The following is a 17,231-nucleotide window of genomic DNA, read 5'->3' on the forward strand; positions in this document are numbered from 1 at the left end:
ACTTTTAGTTTCTATATTATAATTATTCTTCGGAAGCTTTCAAGGCATATTCTATAAGTGCTTTATGCTATTGCGTTTTAAAGCCAAGGAAGTCCTTAGAGTAAATCCTCATGAATATGTATAGAAACCAAAGTAAGATAGCTTCTGCAGTGGCAATCAGCATAGCTGGTTTTTATCTAATTCAGGAAATTCCAAGGCCCAGAACCCTTCTCCAACAGTGGCATTAAATACATTACATTGTTGTGCTGCCATCACCACCTATCCACAAAACTCTCTTTATCTTGCAGAACAAACTCTCTGTACCCATTAAACAGTAAGGACCGATTCTCCCCTCCCGCCATTGAGGGGTGTTTTGGTTTTTTTTTACCTTTAAACATGTACCTAAACTTAAGTACCTTATTACTTTCAAGAATAATAAATTGATAAGACAAATATCAGAACACAATTTTTTAATTGTAGAATGTACAAGTGCACAAACCCCCATCACATCACCCCTACCCCCAGCAAGTCCGTATCATAGTTCCACCTGCTTTCTCCATAGAAGTAAAAGTGGAGTTGGTGATTAATGTCTTGTTCAGGGGAGAAACTAATTTGACCCATTAAGAAACAAACAAAAACTCATGTCTGCCTTATTTTGCAATAAGGCGGTGATGGTGTCTTCTGCTAGACTTCTTTCCCATTGGGGACCCATGTCTTTTATACCATGAGCAAACAGATGAACGTACTACATGGATAAATTTTTCATTGTATCCACATAGAGAATAATGACCAGTTTAATATGGCTTCATGCACTAGCATCAAACATTTTTTTTCTGATACCAACTGGCTTGGATTACAAGGAGATACTAAAAGGGAAGGTACACGCATGCAAACATTATAATTTATAATTTATAAAATCTGATATTGACTGTATATTTTTCCAGTTACTTTTAATTCAGTGTGACAGAAATAAAATAACAATGAAAACAGATATATCTAAGCCTTATTACTCTTTTAGACTAATATATGAAATATGAAAACAAACATAATTAAAGAGGAATAATTAGGGTTCAAAAAGGTAAACTCGTGGTTCTGTACTTTCAGTCTGTACTTATGTAATTCAGATATGAAGTTGAAAAAATAAATTATTTGATTTTGAGGTTACATATTTCATTTCTGTAGTGCGCACTGAAAGGAGGAAACAATGATTCATGGATGAATCCTATTGCCAAACAGTTTTCAAATATGGGATTGCTGGTAAGTTTTATTTTTTCCTATGTGTAATGTATCCCAACTTTTAATTTTAGTACAAATTTTAAGACCATTGCCACATATAGTACAAAATTACAGATTTTGAAACTGGTCAGTGTTCCTGGTTTGGAGTAGATTTGTTTTCTGTTCTCTTATTCTTAATGAAATGCTCCAATATTTAAAGGTTAATGTGTATGTTTTTAAGTTGTAGTCCTTGTAATTTTTTTTCTTTTTGCAGGTAGGGAAAAAAGAGACTGGCACTTAAAATTGATATAGTTTTCCCAACTACTGTATCAGTTTTAAAAGACAACAATAGCAAAATAACTAGAGAGATTATTTGTGATTAATTATGTAGGGAATTCTTGTAGAATTTCTAATTTCTTTTATCTCTTGGGAACATTATGGGGACACCCTGGCCCTGGTTGCCAAAAGACAAATAAATGACTTTGACTTGGCTGCACATTTCCAGATTTGATGACTTGACAAGTCACGAGAAGAAGTTGTCATCATTTGGCTGCCACTTATGAAATTTGATCCTGAGCTGACTTGAACTTGAGGACAGGGGTTTATTTCTACAAGCAGCTGTTTAGCTATTGCTCTGTCCATAGATTAACTGAAGCTAATTCTATGTGAAAATTGAATTTAGGAATATAGGCACCAGCAGCAATCAAAAGTATTTTTGTCTTTATTCTAAGTGTTATTGTCCTTGTGTAGTGCCAGTAGTAAAATGGGACTCTTACATGAATAATACCATTTCTTCTCTGATTCAAACATTTAATTCAAACCTTTAATTTTTCCCTCTTGTTCTGTACTTTTCAGAATCAAACTGAAGATAATCCAAGCAGCAAAATGGATTTGTCTGTAGGTGTGTATCACTCCACTAATATGAATGGAATATTTTTCTTAACGACATCCTGTTGGGATCCCCTGCTCAGTTTGAGTTGGGATGGATGCAGTTCAGTAGACACGTATTGAACACTTACTCTGTGGAAGGTACTGTGCCAGACACTAGGTAGGGCTTAAAAATTCAAATGACTGCAAGAGCCAAGAAAGTAATGTAAATGAGTGGTGTGTGCCAAGTATAAGAAATTAGGACTTGGAGGCTACTGGTTAGCTGTGGAGAGTGGATGTACCACCTAAAGGAATCAGCCTTGCTCGGCTCTTAGCAGTTGTTGCCATGGAGGAGCTCAGACTCGGACAATAATACTTTTGCCAGATCTTCTGGTTTTTGAAGAGAGGCCAGAAGAAATTCAGATGTATATTGATATCCTGATTTTTAAATATTGGAAGCTAATTCCAGTTTTTAAAAATGCTGTGTGTGGCCAAACAAAATATGTCTGTGGCCCTGCCAGACTCAGCTCTCAGGTTGCCAGTCCTGTCTGCCCTGGGATGTTTCATCGTTGACTGACTCTCCCCTTACAAGTGGAGCCGATGCAGGGTCAGCCCTTTGTCTGTGGGATCTTCAGAAAGATGCTGCTGCTCACCCTGAGAAACTTAAAAAGAATCAAGCCAAGAAGAAAGCAAAACAGACCTGGATAATAGGGACATAGTCTTTGATCTGTGATATTTTAAATATGAGAATAACTAGGAATAAGCTTCTGGGGCACTGATCATGTCAGTGTATAATAGCAAATTTATAAAGCTGTGAAAGAAAAGTGGAAATAATCATTGCACCTGGGAAGTTACACGGCACAAGTATGTGGCACACCATCTCCTGTGTTCAAGTTCTAAATTTCAGAAGCAACAGTTATGCCTCTTTGATCTTTTTATTCCTAACTAGAGGCCCAATGCACAAAATTCGTGCAAGAGTAGGCCTTCCTTTCCCAGCTGCCGGCACCAGCTTCCCTCTGGCACCTGGGACCCGGGCTTCCCTGTGGCCACCAACAGGCACCCGGGACCCAGACTTCTCTCCGGCCACCAGCAGACACCCAGGACCCAGGACCTGGGATTCCCTCTAGTCACCAGTTTTGTCCAAAGGATGTCCGGTCTAATTAGCTTATTACGCTTTTATTGTTATAGATAACTGTGTTTTACAACTCCAATCATTTGTCTCTAACAGATGCTATAATAGCAGCAAGAAACAAATTCTGTCACTGAGGACATTTGAATGTATGTGCAAGATACTCATCAAACATATCAATAGCCAGAATAAATTTTTTTAAGTCAGATTTTCACCAAGAAAAATCTGACTTAGCTCTAAGGTTGTCTTTCAGTCTTCCATAGAAAACAAACTACAACTGATACATTTTGGGTTTGTTTGTTTGTGGTGGTGTTGTTCTTTTAATTAAACAAAAAGGACCCATGTGTTCCAGGGAGGATCACCAGCAGCCGGAACCATTGAGAGCTCTTTTGGTCTTATACCCAGTACCCCAGGGAGGAGAATGGTGCAGGTCACTCTTGGTCATGAGGGAGGCATTGATTCTTGAATTTTTTACTCTTTCTGTGGTACCTTTCAGGGAGCCTTACAGATAAAAAATTTGATGTGGACAAGCGAGCAATGAATCTCGGGGATTTTAATGATATCATGAGGAAGGATCGATCTGGGTTCCGTCCACCTAATTCCAAAGACATGGGAACCACAGATAGTGGGCCTTATTTTGAGAAGGTGAGTTGAATCCTTTATTTAAGATAATTTATGAGAACCACTTTGGTTTCTATTTGTCCTTTGATAATTCCAGGAGGAAGCATAGAATTACTGAACTAAATTAATGAATAAAACATAAACATCATCTGATTTAAATGGTGACATGAAAACAGTTGATGTTAACTGGTGATTATGCAGGAGCTAGAACCATCAGTCTTTAGGTATTGATATGAGCATTGTGAAGAAGGTCTAAATTTTAAAAAGTTTATGAAGTTTGGAGAAGAGAAATTGTCTAATTATACATAATGGGGGAAATGAAAACATGTAGAAGAAATTTTAGAGACGTTTCTGAATTATTTTTTCTGCTACTTTTTGTGCAGTTGAAAATTAAATTTCAATATCTTATGCAAATACTCTGTGTCTCCGAAAGCCTTGCCTTCTAGCTGTCACGATAACCCAAAACTTTCTCCTTTGCTATTTCTAAGTGTTCTTTGCTGATCTTTTTTCATTTCTTTAGTGATCTATTTAGTTACAGTGGTGTAATTTCAAATTCTTAACTACCTGATTTAAACAAATCATGAATACCTATTTGCTTTGATTTTTAACATTTCTAATGGAGGAGCTTATTCCTGAATTCAGAATACCGGCTTGCAGTGTTCATGGTCTTCAGAAAGCAGTTAAAACCAACATTTTTAGATCTGGCACATTTTTGACACCATTGATCCTGGCCCAGACACCACAATATTCACAAGAAGGTTTACTCTGGCTTCTATTTCTGCCGCTGCAAAGACTAATCAATATTAGATGCATAAAAATAAAGTGTCTGGCAACTTCTGTCTTAGTGCAATGGACAGAATGTGTTACTAACTTAGAGGATAAGAAAAATTTATATCCAAGAAGATGACAGATGGTGTCTGCTGGGCAAAGTGTGATGATTATTATCAGATCCAAATTCTGTCCTTGTTTATTGCTAATACACTCTAACATTGTTTATTCCTAGTGTTTTTTCTCTTTTCCCTTCTTGCATTCTGTTGCTTCACTAACCAACCCTGGTGATTGGCTAACTACTACTTTTCAGCTGACTTTGCCTTTCTCCAATCAAGATGGGTGCCTTGGGGATGAGGCTCCCTGCTCTCCCTTCTCCCCTTCTCCCAGCTACAAGCTGTCTCCCTCTGGTTCCACACTACCCAACGTCAGCCTTGGAGCAATCGGCACAGGGCTCAACCCCCAAAACTTCGCTGCTAGACAAGTAAGGAGGCCTCTCAAATTTATCACTGCTTGACTGTGGCCTCGCCTTGGCCCTGGTCTGAAGTTTATTGCATCATTTGTCTGTCTTGGGAAATTTGTTGATTACTGAATGCACAGAATGATATTAAGTATAGGCTTTAGATCTTTCAGCCCATAGAACCCATCTCTCTTCATGTTTCTCAACATGGATTTTATTTTAAATCTGTTTCTTTTGTCTTCTCATCCCTTGCTCTCTAGTCAACTAATAACTGCCTAAGGAAAATGTTAAAGAGGCTACATAGGTAACTTACATCATCTAATTTAGCAACATATTTGCCATTTTCAACATTAGATTAAATGTCAAGTACTAATACTTTGAAGGTATTTTCAATTTAATAAAACTGCTAATTGAGGGCTTTCGCATCTTAAAATCTAGTATCTTTAAAGTGTGAAATATAATAATTACCCAGAGAAAGTTAACTTTATTAGATAACTAAGCTTTGATAAGATGATGCTGCTCAGGCTTGGCAGTGTTTTCTTCAGCCTGGAGCAGCCCCTTTCCTAGGGTCTGATCTGTGAGTCTCTGGGGAAGGGCATGCCATAGAAACAAGACGGGCAAGGCTGGCATGGTGATGCCCACTTGCTTTCGCAGGACTGAGGGGACGCAGCAGGCCTTTGTCTGTCACCCGCAGGATCTCTGTTGCAGTTTTTGTTGAGAAAACCAGGAATTTGGAGACAATTCCTTTATGACAGTGACTCTACGATGATATTTTCCTAGTCATAGTTCTGTGATTTTCACCTCAGGATGTCAGGAAAGGACATTGAATTTTTAGTTGCATTCATTTTATTTCCACATGACTTTTCACATATAAAGAATGCTATAAAACATCTCTTATACCATAATCCTCACAAAGCATATAGTTCTTTCATATGCTCTTTAGTTATTGCCTTAGCATATTTTAAAAAATGGATAGTATATCCATGTGTTCATATTGGTTATAGCACATTTTTAATGGATTATACTATATCCATGTGTTCAGATTGGTTATCTCTAGATTGGGAGTTACAGGTAATTTTTTTCCTTTATATTTCACTGTTTCTCTTAATGTTTCCACAGAGGATAAGGATATGTATTACTAATATTAACATAGAAGAACAATTATATCAGTGTTTTGGGGGGGGCCCTTTTGTCTCCAGTCGAGGTATAGAAAATATAAAGTAGTCAAAACACTCTTTGTTAATTATAATTATGAACATGCTTCCAGGGTTACATGATAATCAAATGCTGTTATACATAAACATTAGTGTAACAGGCCAGCCAACCCAGCTGTGCCCTGGACTCTGTGAAAAGGTCATTCCTCGTTGTCCTGTTGATCTGTGGAATGCTGCAAAGTCCATCGTGAGCCAGGTCGATACACGCACGCTATCCAAATGTGGTCATGGTTTTTTCATGGTGTTTTTTAAATACAGACTTAAAATGTAAGGGGTTTTTTTGTGTGTTATTTTTCAAATCACATAAGATTTCAATGAGCTTGGTAACTCTTTTTAATGTATGTACCTTTGTATGTTAAACACTGTAGTTGTGGCAAATTTCACCAATACTTATGAGGACTTAGGTCATCATAAAAGCCTTACATATCACAGTAAAGTTTTAGAGAGCCAGATAAATTATCATTAATGTGTACATTTTGGTGACCATTTTCCTAATTTCTAAAAGACTTGACCTGTATGATTGCCACTAAGTACATTGCTGTGCACAATAGCTACTTCTGAGCCAAGAAAATGACTAGCTTGTAAAGCCAACATTTCATATAAAAAATACAGAAGAAAAAAATAGAGAAGGTATATTTTTTTATAGAATACTGTTGACTTCTCTATAATAGTGACCACATCAGATATATCAAACTGCTTGGCATGGCTTTAGAGACACTTGATAATGAAAACCTAAAATCTTTGGTGGAAGTGGGGTAGAATCTGTCTACTAGGCCTAGGAAAGGAGGGCTTGATTTTACAAAAGCTAAAAATAGCAAGTTCCGCAGAAACCGGTTTGGCTCAGTGGATAGAGCGTCAGCCTGTGGACTGAAAGGTCCCAGGTTTGATTCCGGTCAAGGGCATGTACCTTGGTTGCGGGCACATCCCCAGTGGGAGATGTGCAGGAGGCAACTGATCGATGTTTCTCTCTCATCGATGTTTCTAACTCTCTGTCTCCCTTCCCCTCTATAAAAAAATCAATAAAATATATTTTTTAAAAAATAGCAAGTTCCTTTATTTTTAATGTATTTTTATTGATTTCAGAGAGGGAGAGATAGAAACATCAATGATAAGAAAGAATCATTGATCGGCTGCCTCCTGCACACCCCCTACTGGGGATCGAGCCTGCAACCTGTGCATATGCTGTTGACTGGAATCGAACCTGGAACCATTCAGTCCGCAGGTCGACACTCTATCCACTGAGCCAAACCAGCAAGTTCCTTTTAATACTTCTTACCAAAAGAGATTAAAATTAAAAATGATCCTCACAAAGCAGCTTTGGACTTGTTTAAACATGGAATATGGCAAGGACTTTAGCTACCAGACCCCACCATTCAAGGACCAGTCCATATGAATAATTAACATGTAATACAAGATTATTAGTTTGATAGTAAAGTGTCAGTGAGAACAGTCTTAGCAAAATATTCCTTAGACCAGCGGTCGCCAACCTTTCGGACCTCACAGACCACCAGTGGTCCGCGGACCGTCAGTTGGCGACCGCTGCTAGACCACTCGGCACCTTAGATCACTCAGCCATCCTGACCTTGCAGAATATTCTTAGCAAAATAAATGCTTCCTGTTTTTTAGGAATGATTATTAGCTAAGCTGTTGACTACTATCATGGCCACACAAAAGTTAGAGCTGAGTCATTTCACCTTAGGGTGACACTTTGATTAGTAAGACAGGAGAAAAAGAGATACTATTCAAGTTTTTAGAATTAGTATTTTCTTGTTTAAACAATTCTTTGGGAGATTTAAATTTTATGGTGAATCTTTGATTTTCTTTTTAGGTAGACAGATTTTTTTATTGCCATTTCTACTTTATGTTCATAATCATTTTTATTTTCAGTGCTTTCAAGTTTATTAATTTCCCTGCAGCATTCCCTTAATCTTTTTTAAATCATTAAGCCATTAAAATGTCTTTAGTATTCTAGAACTTAATGCCATTACGAAATTTTGTAAAATACCTTATCCCCCTGATTCCAGGGATAAGATGATGGTGGTTCCTTTGGTTCATTGTACACATGCTTGATATAAGCAATGGTATAGCTGTCTTCACTGACAGTGCTCAGTGGGCCGTCTTCAAGTAGACGAAATTGGTGGGTCATGGATGTTTGCAAATGATGTGCTCATCCTACAGACCAGGGCTTTATTGAGCTTTGGGAATACAAAGAAGGACATGTGGTGGGAAGACCAAATGGAAAATAACTAAAATGTAATTTGATGATGGACATTATCAGAGAGTTTTAAAGTGTTTTGAGAACACAGAAGTGGGCTTAGTTCATTTGAATGTGAATGAGGAAGGTTTTGAGGAAAAACTTTCTTAGTGAGGACAACTCCTGAGCTAGGCCTTGAAGAGGCCAAGTGAAGGTGGTGCAGAAAACTGCCTCAGTCAGAGGGAACACAGTATCAGGTATGGTGTGTGATGTCTTTGCTGAAGGACTTTTCTCAAGACGAAAGGGCCATACAGCCCCCCTTTCTGTAGCTTTTTGGAATAGTCTAAAACTGCTCCAGTGAGTTGGTCCTCCAGAAACCAGGCAGTTAAGTTTGTTTATTAACTAGACTAATTGTCGTACATTTGAATGGGAAGTTACAGGTGAGTAATGTTCGTTTTGGTGTCCCTGTAAAGATTTTTCTCTTTTCCCCATTCTTTTCATCTCGCTGATTGATTCAGATCTCCTCATCTAGCAAAGAAGGGACCAAGCAGACCCAAGACAGGGAAGGGTATTCAGATCTGGAGTAGGGTTCTCATGGAGCTGGGCTCATAACTGGTTGGCCCTGACTTTATGATTGAACTAACCAGAGAACTAATATCATGTGTTGTTTCACAGTAATATTATTCATAAGCCTGCATTTTTACTCAGTTGCCTTTCAAAATGGATCTCAGTTAATAAGGCTTGAGAATAAATATGGTAAACCCAATCTTAAGGAAAGTTGAAATAAATCTTACATGGCCTGTGCCTTTCAATACATACATACATACATACATACATACATACATACATACATAAAATGAGTGCCTTTTCTAACATTTGACTAAATTTAACCCTTTTGGTTTATAGAGTTAATCAGATTACAGGGGTGGTAATAATATGGCCATGATTGAATTAGAATAATATTCCTGAGCATTCCAAGATCAGGACTTTTCAGGTATAAAATTCTGTGAGTCAATGGAAAATAAGATGCAATTCTTCTGAGGGATGGAAAATCTGGACTGTTTCTTATTTGCATTTTCTTATGTTAACAAAAAGCCTTACTGTTGCATTATGTTTGCAGGGTGGCAATCATGGTTTGTTTGGAAATAGCACAGCACAATCGAGAGGTATGCACACACCAGTGCAGCCACTAAATTCTTCTCCTAGTCTCCGGGCGCAAGTGCCTCCCCAGTTTATTTCCCCCCAGGTAAGCAATTGTGTGTTTCCACAATTCAAAAGTAAATCCCATTCAGGTGGTTGACTGGTTTTGTGGGCATAAAGGGAATAATAGTAGTCTTAAATTTGAAAAATCCAAATGCCAAAGATCAAGATTTTTAAAACAAAATATCAAATCTTACTTTTTTATTGTATTGTGCATACAAAGTAGATGTTTTTGCATGAAAAGCATTATGGTTATATTCCTTTTACATCATATATTTTTCTAATACTGTATTGGTTTTTAAATTGTATTTGATTAAAACTGCTTTATAAATTCTGTTGTGTCAGTATTCAGAAATTAGTTGCCCTCAAAGATTTACCCACAGATGAACCAGAAAATTGCCAGATTCTGATTTTTCTAAGAAGTTTTGAGGAGCTATTTGCTAAGATACAGACTAGGTACTCTGGGAGTAGTTTTAGAACTAAAGAAGTCGCAGAGACTTGTTCATGGAGCAGCTCTGTAAGACAGTCTCTGGGAACCGTGGGAACTTTTTAGATCCATTTCTTAATAGGAGATATGAAATAAGTTTTGAGGGGGTACAGGTGAGAGATTTGTGCCAATCTACCACATACTGTCCCTCATACCTGTCAGGAGTAAGTAAAAGCTGATAAGCTTGTGTAAGGGTTCAGTGTGTGACCTTAGTCTCCCTAGAATGTTACTTTAATGAACTAAGTTAGAACAAGAGCTTTGAGTCCCATCCTGCAAAAGGGGGTGAGGCAATTACTAGATCCAGCAAACTGGTTGTAAAAGATCGGATTTTGTTTAGTTTTTTGAAACGTCTTTTAAGACAAAAGCTTAAGATGTTTATTTGAAACCATATCTATAGATTTCAAACCCTGTTTTTGACATTAAGTCCATATCTGTCTTAGTAGAAGAAGAAATGAGTGTCTCTCATTCCCTTTGTGCTCTCTAAGTTCCAGTCATACTTCATGTCGCATATAGTGGTGTGTCCTCCAGACAGATCTGTTCCTGACTTCCCCAGTACTTGCAGTGGCAGTGTCTTAATCCTTGGAGCACTTTCTATTAGCATGCCTTAGTGTCGGATCAGCAGTCATTCATGGTTATTGAATATCTGCAGTGTGCTAGGTAGTGTGTTGACAGTGCACATCTCTGCCTCCTGGAGTTGAAGAGTAGGCAGAAAGTGTGATAAATGTTGTATAGAAATGCTTAACAGAGTTTGGGGAGCTGGACAAGGCCTCACACTAGCAGTGACATTTAAGCTGGTTCTTGAAGCATGAGTCACAGTTTGCTGGGCACAGCCAGATTAGTGGAGCCTTCTAGGCAGCAGAAGCAGCTTGTGTAAAAGACAGTAATATCTGGAAGAAAATGGCACGTTCAGGGAAATGCATTTAATTTGAGTGATTAGTTTGAGCTTGTAGAAGCATATAGTTGCTGTCTAGAGTAGAATAGGAAGAAGCTAGTCAGGAAGTTTGGGACCAAATTTGGAAAAACTTTGCTTTGCTAAGTAAGAATTTGGACTTTGTCCTTTGGTCTGCATGGTTTATAACCATTATTTGGGCTATTACTTAAAAAATATTTGAGTTCCTAGGTCTCCCCCAGGATACTGAGACAGAATCTTGGCTGTTGGAGCCTATTTACCTCCAGGTGATTTTGATGTGTACCCTAAGGCTGCTACTGCTATAGATCATATACTATAGGGCAAGATTTTTTTAGCTGAGTGACAGTGTAGGAGAATTTATGTTTTAGAAAGATAACATTGACAGTAACATAGAGGACATGCTTGAATAGCAGAATTATTAGAGCAAAGGAGATCAGTCAAGATGCTAGTCCAGGAGTTCAATGGCAGTGGGAATTCAGACCTTCTTGTGAAGGTCACCAAGGATCTTTGTGTTGTGGAATACAATGGTCTATTCTCTCGCTTCTTCTTACTCAGTGTATCAGCAGCATTTGACACTGTCGGTCACTCCCTCTTTTTTTAAAAAAAAACTGTTAAATTGTTTATTTTTATTATAATTTCTTATTTATCTCTTATTTTCCAAAGTAATAAATGGCAAGTAAACATTTACTCTCTGTCCAGTCACAATAAAAATTGCCTTTATTTCTCATTACCGTCTTTGCTTACTCTTTAACAGAAATAATATTCTGTGCTCTAAATTTAATACAATGTCTTGATGTACCTCACCTGACATCAGGCATGAAATAAGTAGGTAGCAATAGCCAGAGATACTTTTCTCTGTGGAATATTCAGTCATATTAAGAAGGGCATAGCACTTTGTACTAGGGACTCAACCAAGTATGTATTCTAGCAAAAAAAGGGCTTAGGAAGCCATTTTTATTTATATTTTAAAACATTTTTTATTTTTCAATTACAGTTGACATACAATATTATATTAGTTTTAGGTGTACACCCCAGTGATTAGACATTATATAACTTACTGTGATCATCCCAATAGATCTTGTACCCATCTGACACCATACATAGTTATTAGAATATTACTGACTACTAGAGACCCGATGTACAAAATTCGTGCAAGGGGGTTGGCCCCGCCACCATGATGGCTGCTTTGGTCCCCACTCTCTGTGGCAGCTGCCTCTGCCTTTGCTGCCGCCACAGCTTTGTCCAGAAGGTCGTCAGGTTAATTAGCATATTATGCTTTTATTATTATAGATAGATATTCCCTATGCTGTACTTTATATTCCCATGACTGTTCTGTTACTTCCAATTTGTATCGCTTATTTCTTTCACCCTTAACACCCAATTCCCTTTCCTCCCCCAAATCGTTTTCTGTATCTATAAGTCTGTTTCTGCTCTGCTTGTTCGTTTGGTTTTTAGATTCGATTGTTGATAGATATGTACTTATTGCCATTGTATTGTTTATACCTTTATCTTTTTTCTTCTTCTTACAGAAGACCCTTTAACATTTCATGTACTATTGGTTTGGTGGTAATGAACTTCTTTAGCTGTTTTGTTTTGTTTTTGGGGGTGGGGGGAGTTGCCAATCCCTTCTGTCCTGCAAAGTTTCTATTGAAAAATCAACTGACAGTCTAATGGGAGCTCCCTTGTAGGTAACTAACTGCTTTTCTGTCGCTGCTTTTAAGATTCTCTCTTTGTCTTTAACCTATGTATTTTAATTATTATGTGTCTTGGTGTGGGCCTCTTTGGGTTCATCTTGTTCTCTCTAAGTTCATTTACTAAGTTTATTGAGCATCCTTATAACCAGTGTTTTGAACTCTGCATCTAATACATTGCTTGTCTCCATTTTTATTTAGTTCTTTTTCTGGAGTTTTGTTCTGTTCTTTCTTTTGGGACATGTTTCTTTGTCTCCTCATTCTGGCAGCTTCCCTGTGTTTGTTTCTATGTATTCAGTAGAGTTGCTACACTTCCTGGGCTTGCTAAAGTGGCCTAATGTAGTAGGTGTCCTGTAGGGTGCAGTAGCTCAACCTCCCTGTCATCTGAGCTGAGCACTCCCAAGTTCTTCCCCCGACCCCCCACCGTGTGGGCTTTGTACACCCTCCTATTGTAGTTGAGCCTTGATTGCTGTTGGCACATCAATGGGATCATCTGTGCAAGAGCCCACCCCACAGAGCAGGACTTACTTCAGCAGGGCCCTGGTGCCTGCTGAGTTCACCCCTTGAGTGTCGCTGTGGAGGTGTTTGGGTGCTTCATCATGTTCTGAAGCTTTTCCCCAGATACTCTGGATCTGGGGCCTCCCAGAAGGTATAAGCCAAGGTTATCCACCACCTATATTCTGCCAGGGCTACCTGGCATGAGCTACAAAGTGATCTGCAGATGGCTGCCACCTGTGCTTGACTTGAAGGTACCCAGTAAAGACCAAGCTGCAAACGAAGGCTTGCTGCCCTAGTGCCAGGCTTGGGGCCACTTAGAGGTATGGGGCATGCTAAAATGAGATGCTGCTTGTTTGAGAGATTTTAGGAAAGTCTGAAGCATGAGCCAAGACAGGCCATTCAAATGCAAAAGCCACTGGAAATAGCTTGGATGGGCCCAACAAATTGGTGGGGTGGCATCTCAGAGAATCACCAGGGCAGAGCAAACAGTGATAGCCAGGTTGAAGGAGGCTCAGATATGGCACCTACCTACTGGCTCTTTGGGGGAAGGGCTTGGAAAGAGAACAGTGGCCTCTGCCAGCATTTATGTCTGGGAGAAAGCTGCCTCACCAGCCCTCTCCCAATGCCAGACACTTCATTTCCTCCCCGTATATTCCTGGTGCCTTCCAAGTTGCTGCCCCAGCGCTGGAACTCAGAGCACTCCTTCCTTTTTTGAAATACTTAATTCTTTGGCTTTCAGACTCCTTCTATATTGGTTCTCCAGCTACCTCTTCTCCATCTCCTTTATAAGTTTCTTCTAACTCTTTAACCTTTAAATATCAGAGTGCCCCTTTCTCAAACTTCAAACCTCCTTTCCCCATCTACAGTGACTTCTAGGTGATCTCACCCAGTGGAATGGCTTGAAATATTTAGAATTCCAAAATTGTGTCCTCAGCCTAGATCGCTCTTCTTAACTCCACAGACTTCTGGGGATCTCTACTAGGATGCCTTTGGCATCTCAGATTAATATGTCCAAAACAGAGCTGCCTTCATCCTACACTCCCTCAAAAACATACTCTTCCTCCAAGTAAATGGTACTCTCATTCTGCAGGTGTGCAGGTCACAGACCTGAGACCTAATTGTGCATCTTCTCACAGTCCATATCCAGTCTGTCAGCAAATCATTCCTTCACAACTATATCCAGAATCTGACCATTTCTTACCACTTCCTCTAATATGACCCATGGCCAAGCCACCGCCATTTCTTTCCTAGAAATGGCCTCCTGGCTTCTAAAACTGCGCTATGTGATGCAGCCATTAGCCACCTGCGCACTTGAAATGTGACTAAATGCAAGAACTAAATTTTTAATTTTAATTAATTTAAATAGCCACAACTAGTATATGAACAGTACAGATAAAAACATTTATATCAATGTAGAAAGTTAAGGTAAATCAAGTTACTACTTTACTGGGTATCAGTCCTCTTATCACTCTCTCTCACTGAGAACACAAAGCCAACTCTTAACTGGGGTCTTTGAGGCTCTTGGTGATATCCCCACCTCTACCTGCCACTCTCCCATTTGTTCAGGCCTCTCCTGCCAACAAGCCCCAGCACACTGAGCATGTTCCTGGATCGATCTCCCAGATTGCCACATGACTTCATCTTTATTTCCTTTGGATCTACGCTTCAGTGCCCCCTTATCAGAGAGGCTGTGTACAGTACACCACCACCCACTGGTCCTCTCCCTCCTCTGAGCATGGATTTTGAGCTTAGTAAATTTATGTCAAATCATGGGAAGATGCATTTCTAAATGATTTAGAAAATGGAATTGTTAGAAAAGCACAGTTAAATTCATCTAAGAGACTTAGATAAGGCTGCAAATTTCGTTATGACCAAAGTATCTGTTCTACTTGGAAAATAAAAATACCTGTGTTCTCCTACATTTTTGAAATTTGTTTACTTAGCAAAATGTGATTAACATAGGGGAGGTCAGTATTTAATGTACACATAGAAAGAAGACATTGAAACTAATCTTTAAGATTTGTTACTACAAATGTTCCCGGCCTTGGGTTTTTCTACCTTACTCAAATATTCAGAAAGTAACATATTCTAGCAAGCTTTTGTCTTGCTTTTAAATTGCTGTCATTTTGCACCTGCAGTGCTTCGTTAACTGCCATATTGGCTCCAACTAGATCTTCACTTTCTCCAACCCAGCTGGAAATTGATGGCTTTTAAGCCAGAGTAATTAACTCCCTGCTATGGGAATGTGCAAACCTGCACTTTAATTACTCTGCAACCCAGGTACAAATAGCCATTTGCCAGGAGCTAGTCGTGCTTCTCTCTGGTCCTTCTGTATCATCAGAGAAGGACTATACATGTGCAATCTGAAGAAGAGAAAGGTTGAGCAAAGCTAGATAGGAAGTCCTCAAAGTGTAACTGTTATAGTCCTTGTAACTGTCAACTTGTGAAACCTATGAGATGCTGGCATTTAAATTAAATTATAAAATGATCTTGTGTTAGTGTTTCTTTACTTTGTAGTCTTTGTGCATGTTCACCCTTAAACAATCTATTGTTTCATTTTGCCTTTTTTGCACTTTATGTAATGAAACCATACAGTATATAGCTTTCTCTGACTATTTTTACTTCGCAATGTTTCTGAGATTTTCCCATGTTGATTTGGGCAGTTGCAGTTCATATAGTATTTCATTGCATGAATACAGCATCATATATTTACCAATTCTACTACCAGTAGATATTTGGGCTGTTTCCAGATTTTTGCTATTGTGGGCAGTACTGTTATGGATAGTCTTACATTTCTCTCCTAGGATGAATTTCTCTAGGTTACTGCTATGTAACATGGGCATGTTTTATTTGGAATGGTAGTTTCTTTTGCTGATTTTGAGTATTAGGAATAGTAAGGGGAGGAAATAATAGACTCCGGGCAAGGGAAGGCATACATTCTCAAGAGAAATGCGTTTATCAGGAGACTAGCTTGATTTGATCAGTAGAGCTTTTAAAACTGAATGAAGGAGTGGGGAGAAATGAAAGTTCAGACAATGGCTTTTTATTTTGGAGGCCAGTAGATTGGGAAACAAGTGGAGGGGATTTCCCATGAATCATAAAAAAAAGCGTTGGAAAAGAAGTTAGAAACAGTGGTCTAGAATAGCACTGTCCAATAGAAATATAAATGAGCCACATAATGTAATGTGAAGTTTTTAGTAGCCACATTTAAAAAGATGAAAAGAGCCCTGGCCAAGTGGCTCAGTTGGTTGTCACCCATCCCATATACCAAAATGGTTGCGGGTCCCAGTCAGAGCACATACCTCCTACATTGTGGGTTCAAACCCTGGTTGGAGTGCATTTGGGAATCAACCAATTGATGTTTCTCTCCAACGTCAATGTTTCTCTCTCACCACCACCCCCACCTCTCTCTCCCTACCCCTCTCTCCAAAATCAATAAAAACATTTGTTTAAAAAAAGAATCATAGCTTGCTAACAAGTTTTGATTTAACTCATTTCCTTCTTTGATTGGTTAAAAAAAAAAATCTTGGATTATAAGAACGATACAGTTGTATCTCTGTTTTTGACAAGCCAGTTGACAAGCTATCTCTTTGTTTCAGACAAGGTGGGAAAATGTAGGCTAAATGCTGAAACAGTTGTGTGGATTAGTAAATGACTGACTGACACTATTCCCAAGCTGATCAGTTTCAGGTCGGAGAGGAGTTTTTAGTGGCAGTTTTTATTACTAGATTATCCTAAGCTCTGTCAAGTTCAACATTCTCATCGATGATGAGATGGAGAAACAAAAACTGGGGATAAGTAGAATAATAAGGCAGAAAAGAATTTGATGGAGTGACTGTTAATAAGTTAAACTATAGTGTTCTCTTAATAGGTATTTATCAAGCATCTACTATGTGCCATGCACATAAAGATAAATGTAAGGTCCTAAGATCAAAGCATAAATTAATAAAATTTTAAAACCTAGCTGTTTAAATATTATATAGGGGAGCAAAACATTT

At 38.6% G+C, this 17,231-nt stretch overlaps 1 protein-coding gene across 4 annotated transcripts in view; it reads left to right on the forward strand.

Moving 5' to 3' along the window:
• TNRC6B (trinucleotide repeat containing adaptor 6B) overlaps positions 1–17,231 on the forward strand; it is a 172,723-nt gene that overhangs the window by 131,406 nt on the left and 24,086 nt on the right. For 3 of the 4 annotated variants that reach the window (XM_036296694.1, XM_036296695.1, XM_036296696.1), the window contains 4 exons: positions 1,162–1,236; positions 2,050–2,095; positions 3,687–3,835; positions 9,568–9,693. In XM_036296694.1, coding sequence (XP_036152587.1) covers positions 1,162–1,236; positions 2,050–2,095; positions 3,687–3,835; positions 9,568–9,693 — 396 coding nt within the window. Of the gene's footprint in view, positions 1–1,161; positions 1,237–2,049; positions 2,096–3,686; positions 3,836–4,892; positions 5,064–9,567; positions 9,694–17,231 lie in introns of all 4 variants that reach the window. The other variant, XM_036296692.1, reaches the window with a different exon arrangement.

The sequence above is a fragment of the Myotis myotis genome, unplaced genomic scaffold (assembly GCF_014108235.1).
Source record: "Myotis myotis isolate mMyoMyo1 unplaced genomic scaffold, mMyoMyo1.p scaffold_m19_p_3, whole genome shotgun sequence".
In the NCBI taxonomy this organism is placed as follows: Eukaryota; Metazoa; Chordata; class Mammalia; order Chiroptera; family Vespertilionidae; genus Myotis; species Myotis myotis.